At 39.3% G+C, this 25265-nt stretch overlaps 1 protein-coding gene across 1 annotated transcript in view; it reads left to right on the top strand.

The window, feature by feature from the left end:
* The window catches only part of CRYBG1 (crystallin beta-gamma domain containing 1), a 67862-nt gene extending 42654 nt beyond the window's left edge, over positions 1–25208 (top strand). Inside the window, exons 14-22 of the mRNA XM_075498482.1 lie at positions 6093–6219; positions 6397–6429; positions 8183–8292; positions 8556–8685; positions 12456–12595; positions 16326–16449; positions 17640–17798; positions 20640–20802; positions 23550–25208. Coding sequence (XP_075354597.1) covers positions 6093–6219; positions 6397–6429; positions 8183–8292; positions 8556–8685; positions 12456–12595; positions 16326–16449; positions 17640–17798; positions 20640–20802; positions 23550–23638 — 1075 coding nt within the window. The 3' untranslated portion in view covers positions 23639–25208. The remainder of the gene's footprint in view (positions 1–6092; positions 6220–6396; positions 6430–8182; positions 8293–8555; positions 8686–12455; positions 12596–16325; positions 16450–17639; positions 17799–20639; positions 20803–23549) is intronic.
* Positions 25209–25265: the final 57 nt, after the last annotated feature.

Here is a 25265-nt window from a genome sequence, read left to right on the forward strand (position 1 = left end):
GCTGTATTTTTTTAAAGCATTTCAACAGCAAAATTGTTATGGAACTAATTTCCAGTTTTGAATCTAATTTCCAGGCTTCTTGTGTTTGACCAGAGGCAAATTCCTTGCTCTTTCTCTCAGTTGTGTGTAAAATGGAGATAACTCTTACCATGCTCACTAATACATTCTGATATTAAGGAGACTTTAACTGTTCTGAAAAGTAACATTGCTTTTGCAGTGAATCCTATAGGTTAATAGTGTTTTAGTACCGTGGTGTTGGTTTTGATTGGTATTTTTTTTTAACACAGTGGTTCCCAAAACTTTGCATTGCCATGGCCATTAACAACTCTTACTCTTTGTGCCATGTATGTTGTCACATGCAGTTGATAAGTTGATAGACTTTGCTGTTTGATTTGTTCAGTACATCAATTGCAGATTGAGTTTCACAGCCTTGCAGATTGCATCTAAGTCTTTTGGAAATATAAACAAGTACTAGCAATCATGGAAATAAAAAAAGTATTAGCAATCATGTCTCCAAATGTACAAAACTACTTAAAGTAGCAGAACCAAAAGAGTATGAGACATACAGTCTCTCTCCCTTCCTGGTATGCAGGTGACTTGCTGAAAGCTCTGCCTTACCCAGCCACACCCTAAATCTTCCTCTGTGTTACCTGTGTGGTATCTCTTCAAGTTTTGTCTGGATGAAGACTGTAGAATCAAGCTCAGTGCATTCCAGAGGAATGCTTTTAATTTTTATATGAATATGGTGTGACAGCAGGGTTGTTTTCTGCCTGGTGACCTTTGAAGTCACTGTACCCTTTTGTCTTCTGTAATATGCAAGAGAGATTCATGGGAAAGAGTCACCTCTGAAGGCTGGGAAACAAATTGTGGGTTACCTATCATGTCCTTTGTGTAGTTGTTCTAGTAAATGTCTGTTGCAGCTGAGATAGGAATCATACTTGAGTTTGAGTATTCTAGCAATTACGAGTGACTCTAATACTCTGATGGTAAAGGCGGCTAGAAGTCATTACCAACAAAACTCTTGTCCTACAGACTCTGCTGCTGCTCCTGTAATCTCACCTTGTAGTCTCTTAAAGATGTAATTTGTAGGAGTAAGCTTTTTAAAAATTTAGGTTCATTGTTCGTAACAGCTAGCACTCAACTCTTAACAGTCTTGTATGACCCTTTTGTTTCCAAAGAGGTTGTGAGTGTTTGGGGGTTTTGTGGTGGTGGTCTTACTAAATGCTAATGTGTCAGAAAGGTTGAATGATTCGCGTTAAGTCATGCTTATTAATAAAATGCTTTATTTTAAGTGTTAAGTAACTGTTCAGGTAGAAATTTTTTATATCTTTCCTTCCAAGAAATCAGTCATAGAGTGATGAATAATCCATTGAGCAATTTCCTGAGCTTAGACTGTAATGTAGATGATGTCATAGTGAACTGTGACAGATTCAGTAAAACCTTGTCATAATATTTCAAAGTAACCTTCCTGGTATCATACTGAAAATACTTCATTAAAAAAAAAAAAAGTAAAAAATGTAAGAAGCCCTGAACCTTTCATAGAAGTTTTTTAACTACAGGTATCTGGGGTAAGCAGTTATAGGAATAACAGATAACAGATGATCTGTATTTCCCATATAATTAATTTGATTGCTCTTTAATTTAAAGGGTATATCAAAGAAAAGAAAGCCTGATGCTGCAGTGCACAGATAGTACTGAACAAGTTCTAAGCTAAACTGCATCTCTAAACTGTATGCTGAAGACAGCCCAGCTCTGCATTTGGGGAATGAATATTCCATTTTGGGGTAATTGAGTGCTAGCTGCATTAAAATTTTCAGCTATTCTGTTTCCGAAGAATGTTTCCAAGCAATATTTTAACGTCTTTGCTAAATCCATTGTAAAGACATCCTGAAAAAAATATCCTAAGGTGATGAGGATTGACTTCTTTAAAAATGAAAATGTTTTGCTCTTGAGCATTCTTCAGAGATTGGCCAAGCATAAAATCCATGATATTTTATTCTTCTGCCATTGGGGCGGGAGAAAGCAATCCAAACTGAAAATAGGAGAGGCCTTTCTTCTTTTAAGTAGGGTTTGATCTTTACTTCCAAATTGGCAGAATTTTAAGTGGTGGAAAATTGAAGTATTTACTAGCAACAGTAACACCCTTTGCAAGTTTAAGCAAGTACTAAAATCAACTGTTGTACAATTTTTATTTCCTCTCTGCTTAAAAACTCTTCATGCTTTTATTTAATAGTGATCAAAATCACAGGAATTGCATGTTTGAAATATGCCTTTTCTTTATCCATAAACAGACCAAACTTTTGCCAAAAATACTGAAAAAGCCCCTGTGTTTTAGTTGATCCTTTTTGAACTTGGTGGAAGAACTTTTCCAGATTTGTTTTTTTACGTAGGTGTTTGTTTTATTGTGGTCCTGTAATCAGACTGGTTTTCCCCTAATTTTCAAGCAATTAGTCCACAGTGCAGATTTGGCTGCTTCTAGTGTACGTATGGATGATATTAAGGAAATGGATGAAAATTATGGATGGATTAAATTAAGTGATATTAAGGAAATCATTAGGTGATGAGTAGTTCATATACAGGAGCCAGAATGTAGTAAATTTCACCTGGATGCACTCGGGAAGGTAACATGGGTGAAACTAAAGAGGCACAAGGTACAAGAACAAACCTCCACTGGGAGCTGAAAAGGGCCGAAAAGCCCTTGGGTACCCCGTGGGAGAACATTTCAAACAAAGCTTCCACTTCCCTCCATCTCTGAACTGAGCTGAACTGACATTTGAAAAAAAACCTTTCAAGGAGTCACGAAATTAAAGTTCATGGGTCCCAGGGATACTAGGAATCACAAGCACGAAGGGGTATGATAAAGAACCTGTTTTCTCTCTTTCGTATAAACAGAATTTTATTACCTCATCCTCTCTGTTAATCATGCTGCAAATCTGCAAGTGCCAGTTAACTTCCTGGCCCCTCCTGGTCTATCTGATGAGCATGTACAGGCCAATTTAACCCATTGTCTCCATGTAGTATTTAAGCGTTGAAGATTGTGGATTCTATTTCAGACCTGAAGGAGTGCTTCTGTGCCTGAAAGCTTACTTTTTACAACTATGACATTTAGTTTAACAAAGGTGTTGCCATTTCTTCCATAGCTGAGAGAGGAGGTCTTTCCAGGACTTAGGTATCTGTCCTATCCTAAAATGAGTCTGAGCAATGCAAAAAGGGGGATTACCCCTTTCAGCTAACGTTAGAAGGAGCATACATGCTAAGAAGTGGCTGATGTTTTAAAAGATAAAGTTAGGTAAGATGAATCCTGGGCTAACCATGGGCAAAGCTGATTTTTGGTATGTTATCTGTGTTTGGGTTCTTTTCTTGGCTGTTCTTCCAGACCCTGTTTGGAGCTGTGCGTCCTAGACATCATATTTAGAAGGCTTTGGGGAAAGATACTGTGCGTGTAATAGTGCTAACAATACATAAATGATGCTTTTCTCTATGCCTCTGGTTCCAGGGGCATGGATGGTGCAGAGGAGTGAAGGTCTCCAGCACCACCCTGCCAGCAACCTGGGATGAAGCTGTTGCTCAGCCTAACTAAGGCAGTTTGCAGGGCTGGGGTTACAAAAACTGTTGTGTTAGGAGAACTCACTCCCTGTGGGGCAGGGTTGTTGTTGCCATGCTGCAGAGCAGTACTTCAGTTTTTGTGGTGCCTGGCAGCTGGGATGTGACTGTCTTGCTCAGATATGGAGGTGATGTCTTGCTCTCCGGGCCTTTATGTTAAGTCAGAAGTTGGATTAAGGCAGTGCTCCTTCCTAGGGATAGTCTTGAGGTCTGACAGGTTTAGCTGGTACTGAATTCAGCTGCCTGCCCTTGATGTTGTTATTACTACTCTCAGCAGCTTGTATGGGCTTCTGAATGAAGTGGAAAAGCACAAGTATTTCACCAATAAGCCCTTACTCTAGAAACTCTCTAACTGCATGGGCTGACTTGCATGGGAGAGTGGTAATTATTTAAATCCCACTGGTTTCGACATAAACATGTGCAAGAGAGATACGTTGATTACTTCTGTATTCAGGCTTCTTTTTAGATGAGGGAAACGAAATAACTGCTATTGAGAGATTCTTAGGGGGCATCTGGCATGTTTTAGCATTCACTTAATATCAGAAATACTTGTTTACATAGATGTCAATCAAGTTAAACTGTCATGCACTGTAGTTGTACCCTGGCATTTGTGCATTGAAAAATTTAATGAACGTCTGCTAAAGAAATTGGTTAAGGAAACCTCATTTTCACAGCTTTTGGTATATGTGGTATACAGGTATAGACACACCTGAGACATTTGAACTGTCTGCTCAATTTATTGTACATACCAATGTCTCTCTGATGAACTACTATGAGGTGATTTTGAAATGTGCCTTGAAATATGCCTTAAGTAATTAGTGCATAACAAGTTAGAATAATTGATTATATCTGAGGCAAACCAAGAGATGTGAATAGTGATAAATGTGAATCACTATATGAGTATTGCCATGGACAAATAATACAAATTTCATACTCTCAGCACATACATGTTGATGCAGCTTTATTTCAGTCTGAAGTTATCCCACTTCTTACATCTGCAGAGACTCTTGCATTTGTTCTTGGAATAAAACTGCAGCTTAATAGAATCCAGTTGCTTGACACACGTAGATCATTTTATGGTGAATTTTGATGGTGAGAGTTAGCCTCCACTGCAAATTATAAGTTCCGTATCATTTTACTGCTATATGATGTGAAATTCGTGTTGAAACACTGTAAGAAGACTGCACTAAAAGTGGGTTTTGGCATAACCTAGCATACACTCGTTATGCAACGCATTGGCTAAAATTAAAAGCTGGTTGACTGTGAGTAGATTATCTTGTAGAACCAGGAACCAGCAAGATGTCCTGATCCCTGCACGAATATAATGAATGAAATTCAGCTGTTACTGTGGCCAGTTCTAATATTGGCACTCAAAAACAAAAAAAACAAACAAACAAAAAGGGTGAGTTTAAAAAAGAGCCAGAATGTAATTATGGGAAAGTTTGGGAAGTCCAGCAGTGAAAGGCAGCAGAAGTTATGTAGGTTATCACAAAACCAAAGGTAGTGCAGAGGGAGGGAATACTTTATCTGGGCTTTCAGTATGGAGCCAGGGTTAGAAGGACGCTGTAATAGAAGGTTTATTAATGTAGTAGGCTATGCATAGCAAGACTAGCTGATAGCAGATACTTCAGACTAGAAATAAAGCACTGCAGGGGTAACTGAACATTGGAGAGATACACTCCAATGTAGTGATTTGGTTGCTTTTCTAATACTTCAAATGTGTATCTCAAAAGTTCAATGTCTTTCAAAAAGGCATCTTCTGACTGAGACAGAAGTTATGGGCTTGATGCAGAAATCTGAGTTTGTGGCCTGTGTCAGGCATGACATCTGACTATAATAATGGCTGTGAATTTAAATACATTAATCTTGGTCAAATTAGTGATGGTTTTAATGCTTAACTTTCAAGGATGTTCTTCCTGCTGATGTCTGTGATTCCTAGCAGGGAATAGCCTGCTCTCATTAGCATATATGCCTGTTGTTGCAACTCAGCTTTCTGTTGGAGTGTGTGTTTGCTTAAACACAGCTGAACTGTAGGTACAGGCAACATTAAAAATCAATATTCCTATCTTTACTGCCCAGATAACTCTGAAAGTTAGTTTTATCCAAAAAATTGTATTCTGATATCTGTCTGTTTTTCTAGAGAAGAACTTGATCTAGATAAAGTAATAGAATTGTGAAACATCTCAAAATATTCTTACTGGAGACAGCTTTTAGGATATCTAGCAGATGATGTGTTTGAACTTGTGGTCTGCTTTAGCTAACTCACTCTGATTCATATCGATATAGTAGGGTGAATGGAAGTGAAATTTGCATGGGTCTTGGAGTATCAGATACACAGGTTTGTTTAAGGAAATAGCATGACAGTTTGGCACTTGAGGGGAGAATTTTTTTATTTGTTCTTACATTAAGACAGTAATTTATATACACATCTGTATTTTGGGAAAGTAGTGTGACTTCTACCCATTGCCCTCTTCTTCTGTCTCTCTTAGGTGGGTGGCTTATGAGAATCCTGAGTTTACGGGGGAGCAGTATATACTGGCTAAAGGGCTATATCCCAACATTGAGGCATGGGGGGGGAAAAATTGCAAAATATCTTCAGTTCAACCCATCATTATGGTAAGGAGTTCATTTTATACTTGTTTTGCAAGTTTCTCTGAAGTATTTGGAGCTATACTTTTTCTGTCAAATTCAGTTTATTTACATTCTTTAAACGATAATTAATAGTAAACTTTTGTATGTTTGTTATTTTACCACTGTTTAAAATATTTTTTTTTCCCCTCCAAACTTTTGCAGGATATTGTTGGAAGCGAAAGGGGTAAAGTCAAGGTAAGATACTTCTCTAAGTGCATGAAACATACTGTGTAGTGTCTGTAACATGTATAAATAAAGAAATGGCTTTTTGTCTAGTGTAACACCCACGTATTTGCATAGATGGTTGACTAGTCAGGCAAAGAATGAGAACTGCAGGTGAAGGAAGGCTGCTTTCCAAACCTCTTAAGTAAGGCACATTAAGGCCCAAGGAAGGTGGGATTTAATACACAGCTGCCATTAGAACTTTCTCAGGGCATAGGCAATGTTTTGGTTCAGCAGGCGAGCTGTTTTGGGGTATTGGTGATTGCTCTGAGGAGCTGGAGCCTGCAGCCCTCTATGCAGAGGTGCAGGTACCTGGATTCTGTTGCTGAGGCAAGGGCGCTACAAGTTAGATGATGTTGTTCAGGGTACAGTTGTGACTTAATTCCTTTTGAACCTAGTTCTTTGGTTAACAGTTCTGCTAATGGTGGTTGCACTTTAAGGGAATCTCATTCACTCACAAATACTGCTGAGTTATGCTTAAAGTGAATTCCATCTTTGTCAATAACTAAGAGAAGGAAATGGCAGGGACAACTTGTCTGTTCAGTGAGTTAACATATTTTTACGTTGGACTGTCTCCTACATGCATGCACTAATACGTAGTTTTACAGTGAGGCTAATGGGCGGCTTTTTTCATCCTTTCATGATTCTGAACCTTTTCATGTTTGTCCCTGTACAAAGTTACTTTTATTTCAGTCAAAATGGTGAGTATGTCATGGAGCTAAAAACTAGGGAGAAAAGTCTTAGCTGTCTCGTTTTGCATTCTTGATTAGTAGCATGCCTCACTGGAATCTCCTGCATAGGGATAATGTATAAGCTATGGGGAATAAAAATCTCAAGGCTGCTTATTTTCAGCTGTGTGCATGAAAAATTATTTGCATCTATGTATTATGTGCCTATTAAGACCTTATCCTAAGGAAGCAAAGAAGTAATGGCTTGTAGTCAACAGACTGCATCCCTTGTCAGCATGTTCCTCTTTGGAGAACGCTGTACATGCCCACACTCGTATCTCTGTTAAGAGTGAATAAAGCTGGTAGGCATGTGATAATGTGAATGACTTGTGTGTGATCAGGGTTAATTATCCTCTAACCAAATTAGGAGGTTTGCTGCTTAGAAGTTTTTTTCTTTTTAACAAGGACAAAAGACTGTGGGTGACGTATCCTCTCTTATCCTCTCAGTAGAGAAAGAAGAACTGACATGACTGTAACTACAGCTGTAACAGGCACATAAAGCCCATCTACCCTGGGAATATATACCATGCCTGTTGGCATGCTGTCTGAGTACTTTGCCAAGATTGTGCGCCATTCATGTTCTGAGAGACAGATAGTTTTCATTTAGTGGGAAGAGTATGTATTTTGGAGATTAAATGGATTAATAATCTAAACCAAAACCATTTATGGCCCTTTACTAAAGATGGGCCTATTCTGGCCATTCTGTGGGAATTTAAAACTATTCTCCAGCAGATAGTCCAAGGAGCTCTCTTTGTTAGTGTTATTTTAATTATTTTGTATATTACTGAGTGATTTACGGCCGGAAGTAATTTTTGGTATTGTTACCTTGCTGTCTTGAATGAGGATTGCAACACTGAAGAGGTAACAAAAAATATATGTAACTGAGGAAGCCTGGGTGTTTTAAGTATGTTTTAATCTAATTATAGAAGTAATGGTAGAGACATGTTACTGAAGGTTGAAGAATTAATTGTTTTTAAATATGTTTATAACTTTTAAAGGTCCAGTTATTTTCAGAGCCTGAATTCAAGGGCAACTGCCAAATATTTGAAAAAAACACAAGATGTATTGGTTCATTTGCTGTGAAGTCTGCAAAAATTTTAGATGGCAGGTAAGTTATAGTGACTGAATATTGCAAAATCACTAAAATGGTAAAAGTTTTTTAAAAAGCAACCAGCTTTCTAACACCTGAAGTGGTTTCACATATGGGGACTTACAACAATGCTTTGCAGTTTACACATCAATCTTTAGCTTGTCAGGACAAAATGTTGTAAATAATGTTTCTGTCAGTAGCTCTTGCTAAAGACTGAGAAACACTGGCATCGTTTTACTTGCACAGAATTCTTAAGAGGCAATTTCTTCTTCTTCCTGCAGCTGCATAGTGTATGACCAGGAAGAATTCTCCGGTAACCAGTATGTGTTAGAAGAAGGAATCTATCCTGATCTGACGGCGATGGGTTGTTCACCCCAAGCAGTTCCAAAATCTTTACGGATTATAAATGTTGTAAGTAAAGCTATTAGAAATATTGTAAAGTAAAGATAAGTACACTGATGACTCTGACCTCCACATTTTTTGCAATACTAAAAATGCTAGAGACGCACAGACAGCAGAGGAGTGTTTTTGTTGGGGTTTTTTTGTTGTTGGGTTTTTTTTTTTTTTCTATGCAGTAGCAGTTAAATGTCCTAGCTGCAGTCAGTTTTTTTGACCTCTGTGCTGTTTTTGCAAAGGAGAGGACATCACAGAAGCAGCTGCCTGGGATCTCTGGTCTTAATAATAGCTTATAAAAGGACTTTAAAAAGTCAAGGATGTGTCAGATAGACTCCTTATTTCCCAGTAGGAGAGACCACTTAGAGCGTGTTGAGAAATGTCAGTAGGACAGTGTGAAGAAATATCTGTACCGCGGACCTTGTTTTTTATGCATATTAAAAAAGCAGACCTAACTAAGCAATTTTGCATGAAATACATGTAATTATAAAACACTATTGCTATCATCAGGGCAATGCAATTTGAGTTCATCATGAAATAATGCACCGTTTAGATAAAGTGAAGCAACGCCCAATGCCATTTGGCAAAATCAGACAGTGTTATTGTTATGTATGGTGCATACAAACTAAACAACATTTACATATTTTGTAACTCATCAGTGGCAAGGAACAAGTTTGCTCAAGCCTATAACCAATCGTTATGATGGATCACTTATGGAATCTGCAAGTACCTTTTAAGATCGAAGTAGTTACTAGCAAAACGTGGTCAAGAATCCAGGAACTTACGGCAATATGAAGAGATGGTACTCATTTTAAAAAAAGGAGGAGTATGCTGTTGACTCTCTTCTTTGAATTTGGCAGCTTTATTGCACTCCACTGTAATTTTGGTAACCTGTCAGTGATGTAGCAGTTGATGAAGGAGAACTAAAATGCGTCATCCTCTTTCATGTCTCTGGAGCATTTTGATGTACAGTGTAAACAAACATCTGCAGCAACTATGTCTGCCTTCTGAACTCTTTGGCTGTTCAGTAGACACATCCCCTTAAAAGCAATAGAAATATTTCTAGCCAAGCTTGGTGGGTGATCACCATGAATAGGTCATGGTGATCACCATAGGCTCTTTTGTACATGTCAGTATTGAGTTCTTGTGTTTAAAATGCTTGTTTCAAGCTGAAAGGATCAGCTTGATTTTGGAAGATTTATTATTTGTGACAGGGACTGTTGGGTTAAAACAGCCAAATGCCAGTTCTGTGCCTCTTTAAGCTCTTATAACTTCTGAAACTTGTTCTAGCCCTACAATTTATCAGACTTCAGACAGTAGCACGGAGCTGTATCTGCAAGTCACGTGCTGCTGCTTCAGAGGCTTCCTACCCGTGGAGAAGATGAAAATGGGTTGCTTTGCTCAGCAGTTTATTAGCAAACCAGAATACAGAGAATAAGAAGTTAGGTGGAAATGATCATATTATACTGTTCGTTTTTCATAATTTTACAAAAGCTTGAACGTTGTTATTCCAGATAATGGTTTCACCTGTCAGATTTATTTTGGAACTGTTTTTTTGGCAGTGCCAATCTTAATTCCTCCCCACCATCTGCCGTTCCTATAACTTTCCTCGTGATTTTTCTGTGACATTTCTATACAAGAAGCACCTTTGGTATTTTAATATGTCACGTGACTATACTTACCTAGTTTAACTCCTCTTTGCAGGGATGCATTTCTAAGGGACCATAGAAAAAGGAAGTGAAAGGGATATTTGATAAACTTGGAAGTGAAAGTTTAAAAGGGGTTTTGTTCATAAGCTCAAGGTTTTTGGTTTTTTATACCACTGTATCTTTGCTTGATTGTGGTTGCTTTGCATGCTCCACATGGTTGTGCTGCAGAAAGAAAATAGCATTTTTCCTTCTTGAATTTGCTACATGTTCTTTTTCCTGAACATACTATAAAAGCAACTGTGAATGTGGTTTATGCTTGAACAGTCATGCTGAAAATACTTCTTTTTAATGAGCAACTCTGTGAAATAACTAAATGTAGATATACAGGAGCACCAGCTTTATACAGTGCAGTACATGGGAAGTACTGAAAGAAAACTTGTGAGCTGACCTTGCACTTCTCTCTGTGGGGAACGTTTTATATAATAGTGTTGCCTCTGAATCTAAGAAATGCCCAGAGTGGAAGGTGTGGCAGAAAATGGGAGGATTTCCTTTTCTGTCTGTGTGTTTTCTTTGTAAGTAGATTACTTGTGAAGCATTGCATATGGCTCAAGGGCTGCTGCTTGACCAGTTGCGTGTCTCGGGGTGCAGGTGCAGGTCTGTAAAAGGGCTGAGGGGTCAGAGACACCAGGACATCATCATGGTGCGAGTGTTCCTGTTGGGCTCTTTACCCATGATGACGCATGACAGTCTAACTGGTGTTAACCTTTCATGGTGGGGATGAGCATACTCTGATTTTGGAGTAAGCTGAAAGGCCTCTCCTGGCATTTTCCGCAGCCTAGCAGCATGCGTGTGATCAGGAAGCATAGCTCAGCTGCTGTGTGATAACCTCAACTGCTGTGGAGGTAATGGTGACGCTCATGCAACATTGTCATCGGGGCCCTTAAGCATCTAAAGGAAGATTAAAGAGGAATTTAAGCACTGTCTAGAAATTGGTAGACATGAGGTCTCGCCTAACAAAGTCACACGGAAGCATGGATATCCACTGCCATGTTTGTACGGAGCCACCTCTGCCTTGGAGGGCCTGTTTCCATGCCTGAGGCCAGATGGGAGTCTGTCGAGACTTCGCATCATGTCGGGCGTTCCTGACCCGGTTGACGTGTTTCGAGCATGCCGAGCACATGCTGGCAGGAAGGAGCTCTTTTGGCTATGGCGTTGGTTTTATGCAGCCGTTGCTGGAAGACTTGTGAGAAAGGGAGTGGCAGGGTCATTTCTATCTATGAGTGTAAACTGTAACACCGGGACACTTGGGCTTAATTGACTGTACCCTGAGGGATTTCAAACCCTTACCTCCCAGCTTCCAGGGGAAGGCCTTAATTGTGAGAGGTTCCAGTCCACTACAGATACCTTGCCACACAGAAAAGAGTCCAAGGTTCATTATCCAGAAGACATTTAAAACTGATTCAGTGATGCAGGGAGCTTCATGTGGGCAGAATCCCTTTGACACCAGAAGCGTTTTGACAGAGAGGGAGAAGAATCATCTCCCCACAGCAATTTGGAGGATTCAAATGTTACAGTTTTTGCCTGAGTCATGAGTTTCACCTCAGAAGTATGAATCTTGAAGCTTTTTGTCTAGTCAGAGATTGATGTTGCCATAACCTGCTATGAGAGTTAAATATGAGAGCAGTAAGTGATAAGCAGTGCTGACAAGGTTGTCATCATTTGAAGCTGCAGAAGTCAATATTATCTTACTGTTGTGTTCAGGTCTGAAGATGAAAATTCCTACAATGAGTGGGGTTTAGTGCAATGGAAGAGGGATATGGCATTAATTAAAATGTATTTTAAAACATACTTAAGAAATGATGCAAGAATCAACCACAGAGACACTTGTGTGTGCCTTAAGATAAGGAAATTTTGTTCCATGCAAAAAGATCCCTTCTGTGTTTTGTATAAGGGCTTTTTATGACTCTCTTTCATTTCTTTTAAGTAACCTGTTGCAGAGCAAAAACATTATTCAGGGTCTTTGATCTTAAACAATCAAGAAGAAACCTCTGAAATAGAAGGGCTGTGTGGAGTAATGATATTCACAGTCACCATCTGGAGTTCTAACGTCCTATAAAAGTGCTCATCTTCCTTTTGCAGGAGCTGTCTGAGCCGTGCATAGCTCTTTTTGAAAAGGTGGGTTTCCAAGGAAAGAAAATGGAATTCAGTACAGAAATCTTAAATCTCCAGTTCCTGGGATACAATCCTCAAATAGCTTCAGTTCAAGTCCTTGGTGGCATGTAAGTTTAAAATCACTTTTTGATTCTTTAGAATGATGTACTTAGTCAACAGAAAAATTACAGGTGTTAGAAATCAAGGAGTATAAAATTAGAATATCATAATGTGCGCAGTGCATTAATACAGTTTCTTCTTACAGAACCTTTTCACATCCTGTTTCAACAACATGTTATCACTGACTGGTGCCCTCTGCTAGAAGTTGAAATGAATTTGAATAAAGCTTACAAGGAGACTGGTGTCTTCTCTCATGCCGTATTGTAAAAGCCAGCTTGCATAGCATCCTTAAAACCAACTTCTGTGCTCTTGGTTTAGGTCTCAGTCATAAAAAAAATCATTCAGTTTGTGATCTTGTCACGTGTCATAAGTTCAAAATGTTTTAGTAAGTCTTCACGTTCATCCTTTTACCTAGATGTTATGGACACAGTGGTACAGTCAGATCATGATCTGGCCCCTTTTGGCATTAGTAATAATCCCTTTTACTTCAGGAATTGGGTCAGACTCTTGGTTGTAAATCTAGCAGTTAAATTCATTTAGCTATTTTTAAGCAGTTGTGTTTTCTAAATTTACTTTTGAAGCTCATGTAAAAAAAAGTCTGTGATGAAGTTTAAAAACTGTCTGGAAGCATTTTGAAAACTACTGTGCTATCTTCTTCCAGTGTTCCAGCAGATCTGTTAAATTTCTCTTTTTGTGTTTTTCCTGTTGTTAACCTCTACCTCCAAGAAACTTGCCCAAGTATATGATCAGTTTTTTTCTGACTTGAAGAATGTGACTTATTTTTTTAACGATAGATCCATGTTACTGTTGCTTTGCATGTAAATTTGTTCTTTTGAAGAGGTAAATTTCCAAGATGTGTGCTAGAGAGATGCTGTTGGATAGCTTAAGACTGCCCTCAAGTGGATAGCTAATACCAGATCTGTAAAGTAAACCATTTTCCCCATCTGGATAAGCTGGTCAAGGGGTTTCCTTCGCACACTGAACTGAAGTTTGAAACACAAAGGTCATAAGAAAAGGTACATGCTCCGTATTCTTAAGTCTCCTGAGATTTCAGTATCTTTCGCCATAACCACAATATAGTTGATTCTCACTTCCCATAACATGATATAACATAAAGTCAAACATCAAGTTACTTCTTTGTCAAGAACATGGTTACCATGATTCCAGGTAATGGAGCTGTGAATTGTGCGTGTTTCCTGTCCAATGAATAGATATGTTTTTTCTAGTTGACCACTGGAAACATATAGATTATGATATGAAAATTCTGATTTCATTATAGCAGTGTCAGCTGCTGCAAAATACAGGTTTCAGAGTGTCCTTGCCGCTACTGCCTCCCTTATTGAAAGGGTTTTCATCTTTTCCTTTGCTAAGAGACGTCTGTTTATAATTCTCTTAATTTCATACCTGGGGATAGATGTGTATTAGGCTGTGAAAAAGCAGCAAAATTAAGGTGAGTGTGCTTCTTCTGGATATAGACATCTACTGACAAATCAGTCAGAGGAAAGGAGGTAACAGGAAAACGTGCGCATTAAGTGCTCATGTACTCAAAAACCTATGGCTATTGGACAGTCCCAGAAAATCAGTGTGAGAAAACTCAACAAATTGCACTGTATTGCAGCCTATTTCAAAGCCTAGTTGTAATTCACTGCCTGTGCCAATAGTAGAGAAGCAGAAGTCAGGTTCTGACAGGTTGCTCTCAATGTGCTTGTAAGCGTGGTTGGATATGTGCTAGGGGATGTGTTGGATGTGACGCCCATCCACAAGAAGGGCCAGAAGGAGGATCTGGGGAACTACAGGCCTGTCAGTCCAACCTTGATGCTGGGGAAGGTTATGGAGCAGATCATCTTGAGTGCCATCACGTGGCATGTACAGGACAACCAGGTGATCAGGCCCGGTCAGCATGGGTTTATGAAAGACAGGTCCTGCTTGACCAACCTGATCTCCTTCTATGACAAGGTGACCTGCTGTGGATGTTGTCTACCTAGACTTCAGTAAAGCCTTTGGCACTGTTTCCCACAGCATTCTCCTGGAGAAACTGGCTGCTCATGGCTTGGATGGGCATACATTTCACTGGGTAAAAACCTGGCTGGATGGCCGGGCCCAAAGAGTGGCGGTGAATGGAGTTAAATCCAGTTGGCAGCCGGTCGCAAGCGGTGTTCCCCAGGGCTCAGTACTGGGGCCAGTTCTGTTTAATATCTTTATCAATGATCTGGATGAAGGGATCGAGTGCACCCTCAGTAAGTTTGCAGATGACACCAAGTTGTGCGGGAGTGTTGATCTGCTTAAGGGGAGGAAGGCTCTGCAGAGGGATCTGGGCAGGCTGGATCGATGGGCTGGGGCCAATTGTATGAGGTTCAACAAGGCCAAGTGCCAGGTCCTGCACTTGGGCCACAGCAACCCCATGCAACGCTACAGGCTTGGGGCAGAGTGGCTGGAAAGCTGCCCAGCCAGCAGAAAGGGATCTGGGGGTGTTGGTTGACAGCCGCCTGAATATGAGCCAGCAGTGTGCCCAGGTGGCCAAGAAGGCCCATAGCATCCTGGCTTGTATCAGAAACTGTGGCAAGCAGGAGTAGGGAAGTGATCGTGCCCCTGTACTTGGCACTGGTGAGGCCGCACCTCGAATCCTGTGTTCAGTTTTGGGCCCTTCACTACAAGAGAGACACTGAGGTGCTGGAGCGTGTCCAGAGAAGGGCAACGAAGCTGGTGAAGGGTCTGGAGCAGAAGTCTTATGAGGAGTGGCTGAGGGAACTGGGGTTGTTTAGCCTGGAGAAAAGGAGGCTGAGGGGAGACCTTATTGCTCTCTACAACTACCTGAAAGGAGGTTGTAGCAAGGTGGGGGTTGGTCTCTTCTCCCAAGTAACAGGCGGTAGGACAAGAGGAAATGGCCTCAAGTTGCACCAGGAGAGGTTTAGACTGGATATTAGGAAAAATTTCTTCACTGAAAGGGTTATCAAGCATTGGAACAGGCTGCCCAGGGAAGTGGTGGAGTCACCATCCCTGGAGGTATTTAAAAGCTGTGTAGATGCGGTGCTCGGGGACGTGGTTTAGTGGTGGACTTGGCAGTGCTAGGTTAACGGTTGGACTCGATGATCTTAAAGGTCTTTTCCAGCTGAAACGATTCTATGATTCTATGAATGCTAAATAGAATTTTTCTGTTTGTCTCCCTGCCCCCGCCCCCTTCAGGTATTTGGAAAGAAGAAAGGTGCTCTGAAATAAAACCTCTATCAAAATACCCTATAGAGAACTTCACCCTGTTGCAGTTCCAGTATTTGCGTGTTGCACTCTGCATCTCTAGTAGTTCTTTCCCATGTGGGTCAGGCCTGTCCAGATTAAGGTACACAGAACCACTGGTTCTGCACATGCAGCAATCTAGCATATACAGCATCTGTAGCATATACATATATGCTCCTTGAGGAGTCACAGTACCTCCTGAAAAGAGATAATATTTAAAAGTTGGGTTCTCCCTTTGAGACAAGAAAATGCTTTGTTTCATTCAGCTTGTAATTTTTAAATAACAGGACTTTAAAATGTGAACTCCAGTGTACTCATCTTAATGCAGTTGATCTAAATCAGGACATGATTTTAGTATTTTTGAAGACCTGTTAAAAATGTCATTTGCTTTCCAAAGCTAAACACTACTACTTTGTGGGACACATTTCTATTAAACCCGTGTATTGATTTAAAAGCAGGATTTGGCAGTAAAAGCACTTTGTCTTTTTTTTTTCTTTTTTCTCATAGATGGATAATTTATGAGCATAGTAATTACAGGGGACGTCAGATGTTGTTATCACCGAATGAAATTCCAGATTGGTATAAAGTGAGTGGCTATTGTCAGATAGGTTCTCTGAGACCTTTACTGCAGGTGAGTAGGCTCTGACATGAGATTGTCAAGTACTAATTTATATTTTGTAATGGGCTTGGGGGGATATTATAGAGTTGAAAGCAATGTTACAGTCTTGATGCATGTCACAAGCTTCAGCAATGGCAGTTGTGTAAAGAAATTGCTCTACAGTTTCGCTTGTAATAAAAGCTATTTGATTATGCTACGTGGCTTTGCAGTTCTACTGCTTGAACTGTTCATTAAGCATACTTTAAAGCAAAGTATAGAAGACAGCATATAAGGATTGGCTAAATTATTTTAACAAATAATGGCTATAACTACTATATGTAAATCATTTTAAGTTGTTTTATAATTAGCACCCAAACTGGTCACTGGCGTACTGTCTGTACTACCTGCATTATTTTTGGAATAACAAGAAAATCGCTCAACAAAAATGGATACTTCAATTAGTAGTGATTTTTGTGTTGATTTAGGGGGGAAGGTCCTTCCCTGCTTATTACTTGGCAGAACAATTTGCAAATCTAATGCAAAATTTATTCTCGTGGTGTCCTTCTCATTTTGTTCTCTAAATAAGGACCATGTGATTTGATCCAGTGCTACAGCAGCCCTGTGAGCTTTAACATTTGAGGTTCTTGCTGAGCCATATTTCATTGAGGAAACAACTTTTTCTAATTCACAGATTACTTGTACCTGTAACCAAATGCATTTGCTTGCTGTCATAGCGTTGTCTTTGTATAGCCTTAAGCAGAGTTAGGCATAATGCATTTTGACTGCACTGGCTGAGAGCTTGTCTGAACAGAAATGTTCATGTGTAACAAGCCGCAGCATGAATGTGCAGTGTAATACTTGCTGCCAGTGAAATAAGCAGCACTGCACAAGTACCCCCTTCATGAAAGCTAAGAGCATCTATACAAGAAGTTAGCAGAGAGAAGTTAGTGCTACTCTGAATTAAAAATTCTTAGGTTTCCACTGTGTGCTGATCTCAGTGCATAGGAAAGCCTAAAACTCTCCATGTAGAATGGTGAGTTCTCAAAGCTTGGCTTGCCCTTGGCATTTATGGACTTTGGAATTAAATTCTAAAATAGAAAAGTTAAGCTTTCTGAAAGAAAGGCACAGGGTTCAGTGCTGAACAGTAATTGGTCTGAAGTTAACCAGAGCAGGATGGGTTCTGCACTGAGACTGTGGTTAAAGAGCTCTGTTGTTTTCTGCAGAAACGTGTGTACTTCAGGCTTCGAAACAAGGAAACAGGAAAATTCATGTCAGCTGACGGAAACTTAGACAATCTGAATCTTCTGAGAATACAGGTTGCAGAAGATACAGACTCAGATGATCAAATCTGGGTTTATCAGGATGGATTCATAAGGTGCCGGGTGAGGTTCAAGTTCAATGTAAATTTTCTCTTTTCCTCTCCAGTAGCAGGGCTTTCTGAACTCAATTCCTACTGTACCATCTTCATATATTGTATAGGTTTATTCAATTTCAGCTGTAATATAATATTTTTGTAGGTTGTTTTTTTTTATTGAACTGTGGCTTTTTCAGGTGATACAAACTGGTTGTATGATACCTTTTTGATATAATTGAAATTTTGAGATATTTTAGTTATGATTTACTTTTCCCCTAAAGAATAGTAGCCTCATAAGTACAATCAACACCATAAGATCATAGTCTTGCTCTTCATGAGCTCCTTCCACTCTCATGCCCTCTTTCTCCACAGTGAAAACATCACAAAAGTGTCAAAGCAGGGGAGACCTTTTCAAATGCAGACCCTTCCTGATAATTTTTTGAACTATGCATACCTTGTGGTAGGTCGATTAATGTAATGTAGGTTATATCCTCTTCTGTATTCAGGTAAGCTTAAAGATAAAATCCTACTCTTTTCGTTTTTTTGGGGTTTTTGTTTGTTTTTTTCTGGTTATCCCTGTATTTGTTGAATTCGTCCCTTTTCCATTCCTCTGTACAAGTTTCAAAACGAAGTCCTACTTTTCTCACAGTCCATAAAACTAATCATGTGCGAATTGTCATTGAGGTGAGCAGAGGTATGCACAGTTCATAATGTTTAAGCATGAACAGTCTTAGGTAGGGATGCCAGCCAAAGAAAATTAAGTTACTTTAATACTGTTAAACAGCTTGACTGCAAAGAATCATGTGAACTTTTTCTATAGGATTTTATAACTTCAAAGGAGCTATTTATAACTATGTCATCTATGCTGGAGGGAAGAATCTTACTGTTAATAAGCTAAGGTATTGTTTGGACATGTTTACAGGACACATGCAGTAGTAAAAGGGATTTATGCAGACAGCAAAATGATGCAAAGTAAGCTAAAAGCATTAATATCGCATACAAAAGACTTCTCTCTTGACACTGCCTCTCAAACATTTCACCGAAAGTATCCCTATTGAGACAGTGTGGTATTATATGGCTTTGGATAAATGCTTTTGGGTTTTGTCCCCGTCTCTGTATCTCATAAAGGAGTTTTTCTGTGCACAGCTCATGCTGTATAGCAATCAGGTAGCTTAGTGCAGAGTGCAAGCTGGCAACATTGATGTTGAATGACTGAGCTCTGCCATCTTGCTGTTGAATGGCAGTAAATGTATTTTGCACAAAAAAATTGTTTTTTGCCACATTTTAGAAAGAAAATTAAGCTCGTGGGTGGGTAGTTATGTGCACGTAGGCAGACATAGGTCATTGGAAGAACTTGTGCCTTTCTTCCTGTTAGCTTAGGTCGTCTCACTGACTGAGTCACGGTACCTTGCGGTATGCCTGAGGTTTTCAAGGAAGGGCTGTTTTAGGTAGGTGGGATAACCAGTAAGCAGGATATGAAAGTTACTCTCACTTTATCAGAGACAGATATGAATAGCAGATATATATTCAGGTCTCCTCACTCTTCATGAGTTTCTTGGAGATGAGTGAAGTAGTGGCCTAGCGGACCTAATGTGTAAGCTTTGAGTCTTCCAAGTCCCACTAGAGAACATTTTTCGATACAGATGAGAATTTCAGAACTGCAGAACTAAATTGACTTACTTCAATTCTAGGTTATGATAGTAAGAAGTACTACTTTTTCAAAACTGTGTATTCAATAATTTAGGGCCATATCAACAATGGCAGATGGGTGTTTAATCTGCCACTGAAGTCCATTCAGAGGTTACAAGGTGGCTTATGGTGATCTACTGAGAATCACTGTTTACACAGAATAATTAAGGGTAATGTACTACTAACACAGCCTTAATATTCTTTTCAAGTAAGCTTGATTTTTTGCCAATTCTTTTTTTAACCATAAAGACATTTGCAGAGTTTTGAAATCAGGTAATACAAATGACTAGGAAAAGAATATAGAACAAAGAAGAAAATATTGTTGTGGCACACTGTGAAATTCATACACTCGATACTGTGCAGTTATGTCCTTTATCTCAAAAGGTTATTGCAGAACTAGAAATTATTAAAGAACAAAAAAAGGATGCGCAGAGGAGGTGGAGGGCTTCTATGCAAGGAAGAGATGAAATAGCTAGGACTTTTTAGCCTGCAAAGGGGGAAGTTTGAGGGATGATGTGATTGAAGTCTCTGCAAACATAGCGTGGATAAGACATCCCTTAAAATAAGGGAGGGGAAGGGGGGTGAGGAGAGCATCAAATAAAACTAGTAGTTGCCTGTCAAATTATTTTTTATTTTTATTTGTTTTTAATAGTAGTAGTTGAGATTTGGAGCTCCCTGCCACAGAAGAGTTATGATACAGAAGGGTGTTCATATAAAAGGGTTACATTGATCTCAGTGGGTAGTGACTAAAAAATTCACATATGGGACAGAAACTGTCCGAGTATTAAAGGTAGCAGCTCTGCATGGAAAAGTCTCTGGGCTGGAAATTGCTGTAGACTGGGAGAGATTACCTACCAGGAACATACTGCATACAAGAGCAGAGTGAATGTAATCTTCCATGGCATCTGCTACTGGCCACTGCTAGAGGCAGGTGCTAATTGTACCTTTTGATCTGATACAGCATGGTTATTTTAATGTTCTTGTGTAGTGGAGAGTGTTAGCAGAAACAGGAACAAAAGAAAAATAAGTAGTGAGTTTGGGGCAAAATACATTCCTTTAGGGAAGGTAGTTCCTAGATTCTGTTCTCATCTGCTGACATCTCTCCTATCTGATTAAAAAACAGTGGATACTAGAAGTAAGGGCGTTTTGAATAATTGCTGTTGCCTTTCTGCTGATACAGATGGCAGAGGATTGCTGCTTGACAATTGTTGGAAATCTTATAACTCCTGGCTCTAAACTCGGTCTGTCGTTTGAGCGGAATGAAGACAAACAGTATTGGCATATTAGTCCTGATGGCAGGATTTATAGCAAGATGAAACCCAAGCTGGTTTTAGATATCAAAGGTAAGCAAATGTGTTATCTCATTACATTGTGTCTTAATTACATGGTATTTACAGTGGGATAGGCACTAAACGTGCCTATAATTTAAGGATGGTGTTATAGTTACTTTAATCTAGAATCAAAAAAGACCCGATTAGCTAGTCTGACCTCCTGAATTATACAGGCCCTAGGACTTCATTTCATTCTTCTTACATAGAGTTTAGTAACTCACAGTACTTGCTTATCTTGTATTCCCAGTGTCCACTCACTGTAGATATCCTCAGTTAATTTTACGTGGCACTGGGTGATGTGAATACAATTATTTAAAATTCTGAAGCAAGAAAAACCTAGCTTCTCATTAACTTTAATTTGTATAGAGCACATTTTCTCATATAGTAGTTGTAGATGCAATAGCCAAAGGATATTAGGAAAGCAAAGGCAGGCTCGTACACTGATGTGATTAGATGCAAAAAGTTTTTTTTATTTGTTTACTAATGGCTATACCTTTCTCGCGAACAAGAGATTCTGCCGTCTGAAAAAGCAACAAATGGAATGATTAGCAGAATTAGCATAATCGGATGTTCTTACACAACTCTGCATTTTCGGGTGGGGGGAGTAATAATTTTCAATAGCTGTTACTTTTTTTAGCTGTTTTAAAATTAATTTTGCATTGATGCTGTGACAGTAATTACAGCAATTTAAAAAAAAAAAAAAATAACAGAGTCAACAGTCAGCACTTTAGAACTAAAAAGGACAGGACTATCAGAACTGTGAGAAAAGGGTTATCTAATGTCTGACCATAATACAACACTGGCACAAATAGCCACAAATTCTCTTTACTGCCATAAAAAGCTAGTGATGATTAATTATGAACTTATCAAAAAGACTCCAGTTCAAGGAAGAGTCTTTTGTCACAATGACTCTGCATACCTTTTTCTAAAGTCAGTTCCGAGTTGCACCAAACAAGCAGAAATACTATAACGCTGCCTTGTCTTCATTTAATCATGTTAAAAGCAATTATGTATTCTGCATTTACAATTGAAAAACTTCACAATGGATAGGTCTGGTGATGAAAGTATAGATGCACTCTTAGTTTTTTAAAAAAAAAGTAAATTTGTACGGTAAATGTGAAAGAGTAGGTACATTTAGCTTTTATTTGAGAAAGCCTAGTAGGAACATTACCTGTTTCTGCCAATTCTGCTGATCCGTTCTTGACCACAAATTGAGCATTCATGAATTCTTCAACAAATGAATGCATTTGTTCAACTGTGCAGTTACCAGTGCCACCTTGTGGATATACTGGCATAGCACAAAGCTTTGTCCAGAGCACCGCTCTATCAAAGTAAATAGTCTCTTGTTCCACTGAAAGAAATCCCATCTTATCCCATTATAACATGTTTACATTCTATCAGACACTGCTTACAAAATATTTTTTGTGCCCACAGTGTAACTGAGCTATGCAGTTAATGTTATTTTTTGTAGCTGCTGGTTAGGTTTTTTTTCCCGTGGGATTTTTTGATCTGGTATTCCCTTCTTTTTCCCATCTTTCTGAAGAATTTTGCAAGTATTTCTGCTGTGTATCTCTACTGCTTTTTAGTAATTGCCTGGTGATGGCAAGGAGAGAGATCATGTTGGTGTAAACCTTCTCAGAGACCTTTCTGATTTGGGACAGTGGCACCAGAAAGCCTCCTCCAAATTCCTGAAGCGGACAACAGCTAAGGTGCTTGAGATGGCATTTCCTTAGTACAAAAGAGCTGCTCTCAAATGTGCCTGCCCGTGCAGGACTCCAGGTGCCTAGCATATGTCTTTCTGAGATCTGCTAGAATCCATATTTATTACACTCATCATAAGCTTTCGGCTGCCAGGCTTGTCTTTTGCTCATTTGGGGAGGATGAGGCTATAGGGGTGCAGAATGACAGATGGTGTCCGTAGGAGTGTCCTGGTGTTCTGTATAAATGGTTGGCTCAGATGGCTGCTTCCAGTGGGAATGCTACCTGCTATTGCAGGTGTGCTGTACTACATGAGATGCAGGTGTCCTACACTTCTGCAGTATGTACTAGATCTGAGAAAAAACTGTCAGTTCTGACTTTCAGCTCTAGTTGAACATTTCTTTGCTTCCAAGTTTCTTAAGTCAGAATACTAATGGTGCTCTTCTATGGGAACATGTTTGGCATTGCATCATAGGAGTAAATTAAGCCCCTCTAAGAAAGGGCTATATTTTGTATTCAGGCATGTTCAGCTGCTAGTGGAAACAGCTGAACATTGGGTGATGTTTTGTGTGTGGTGACTTGTGATGCAGCTGGTCAACATACAGGATTATAATAGTGAAGAGTAAATGAGTACCAGACCTTGTTCCTGGTGTGGTCATGCTGGTATTGTCTGCTAGCAGCAAGACTTGTTTCATCACGTAAACATCATCTTTAGAGCGAACTGACAACTGTTGGGGGGAAACTGAACAGCCAAGTTGGACTTTTGGAAAGTGACAGTCTTAAAGGAGCTACACCTGACTGTATTGTAGTGTTCCTTTCTTTCCCATCCAGGCTGAAGAAGCTGAGGTACTGAATTACTGAAGGGGTGGAGAGGAGCAGGCAGGCTTCCTTGTTTCAAAATTAATTCCAAAAGCAGGCAGTGATGAAAATGAGTTTGTCTTTTCAGTGCCTTGGGGAGAAGAGAAACTGTCTACACCAGCACTTACTAGAGTTGCCCTGAAACCTAGAGTACACATCTCTTATTTCAAAGATAATCTACACTCTGAAATTTTTTTTTACAGGGGGCGCACAATATGATCGTGACCATGTCGTTGTCAACACAGTCAACGAAGAAAAGTTAACGCAGTATTGGGAACCACTAGTTGTATAAGCTCAAACAACCAAAGATGACGTTTGAATTAGCCACTATTCCAGCTGCTAGAATTGGCACTGCCATCTCTGAAGGATACAGGATCAACAATGGGACTTTTGTCTTTTCTTTGCAATTTTAAAAAGAACAAGCAACAGAACGATTTCACCTCTCTGTCTAAGATTATTATCCCTATAAAAGCTTGAGCATGTCTCAACCTTTTTTTTTTTTTTTTTTTTAATCATCACAACTCTATGTGAGATAGAGAGCAGTAGTACACCTCGGGCTAGGGTGGAAGAACTAAAGGTGGGAGAGACCCCATGGAATTACAGTTGTGTCAGTTAGTAGTTAACCCAGAATAGTCAATAAGCATAATTTTAAATTATTTTTAAAAGGGTTTTTTTTAACTGAGAGAAGGGCTAAAAAATAATTAAAGCTTATTTTGTAAAGGACAGGAGTGCAGTGTGTAAGTGGGTATAGCAACTTGGACCTATGGCTGTAGTATAGAGAAATATTCACTACTGGAAATTAATATATTTGGTTCATTGGAACAAACTTATGTTCACTGAAAGTTTAAAAACTGCTAGCACGCAGCATATCCAAAGAATTTTTAACATGTGGCTTCAAATATAGGTAGTATGCTCATATAGTAAGTCCTAAACTAAGAAAAAAAAATCTAGATTTTTCTCATGTAGAGATGATGTAAATTAGTAGATGTTTGTTAGAAAAAGAGAGGGCTGGCAAAAGGATGCATCAGAATGTGAAGAACTTGCCCATTTTCTAGGCTGCCTAACTTTTTGAGTTACGGGTATTTTACTATTTTGCCAAGTCAAATTTTTACCTTTTAAAACAGTTCCAGTAAGGATAGTCTTCCTGAACTCCAAAATCATACAGAAAAAGAGAATTCTTAGGGAAAGTGTAACTAAAGATGACTGCAACAGTACCTAAGCACTGTGGCTACTAAGTTTTTCAGCCACTGCCTGTTGGGCTTACCATGGAGAATGCCAGCCAGACTCCCAAGTATTTCTGGTAATGTTGGAGAGCAATGTCTGTGGTGGGCTGCTGGCTCCCGGTTGCTGCTGGGCAGAAGTGTCAGACTGCTCTAGTAAGGGGCATAGCCAAGCCTGGATACGTGCCCAGTCACAAGGGCACGTTCAAAGTAAGCGTTACTGGTTTAGTCAAGAGCTTGTGACAAGTAAGACATACTAATGACAGCAGGAGGTTCTTCTGTTGCCCCCTCTTAACCTGGTTTTGTTAGTTTTCCTTAATCGTGTTGGCAAAAAGGTAAAATACAAACAAAGTCTTGTACTATGCTGCTGTGTTTTGTTCTGGCTTAGACCAGTGTTATTACAAGCTGCTCCTAGGAGCATCCAGGCCTTTGTCTTGCATAGTAAGTCTGTTTAACATTTTCATTACTATTGTATTGCCTCAAAGGATACTGGTGCTTTTACTGTTACCACCCTAGAAGTGCCTTACAAATTTTTCTCCTTTTGTACAGACGTACTGAAGTTTTGTTGCTCTGAAATGTGCTGCTTTTAGTTCTTCATAGAAAATGTGTTGTTATTGGTTCCAAACAGTGGTACTTTGTCATATTGATGTGCTCTTGCTATATATAATATAGCATTTTACAAATAAATTTAAGTTAGGT

Source organism: Mycteria americana, chromosome 3, assembly GCF_035582795.1.
Source record: "Mycteria americana isolate JAX WOST 10 ecotype Jacksonville Zoo and Gardens chromosome 3, USCA_MyAme_1.0, whole genome shotgun sequence".
NCBI classification, from domain to species: domain Eukaryota; kingdom Metazoa; phylum Chordata; class Aves; order Ciconiiformes; family Ciconiidae; genus Mycteria; species Mycteria americana.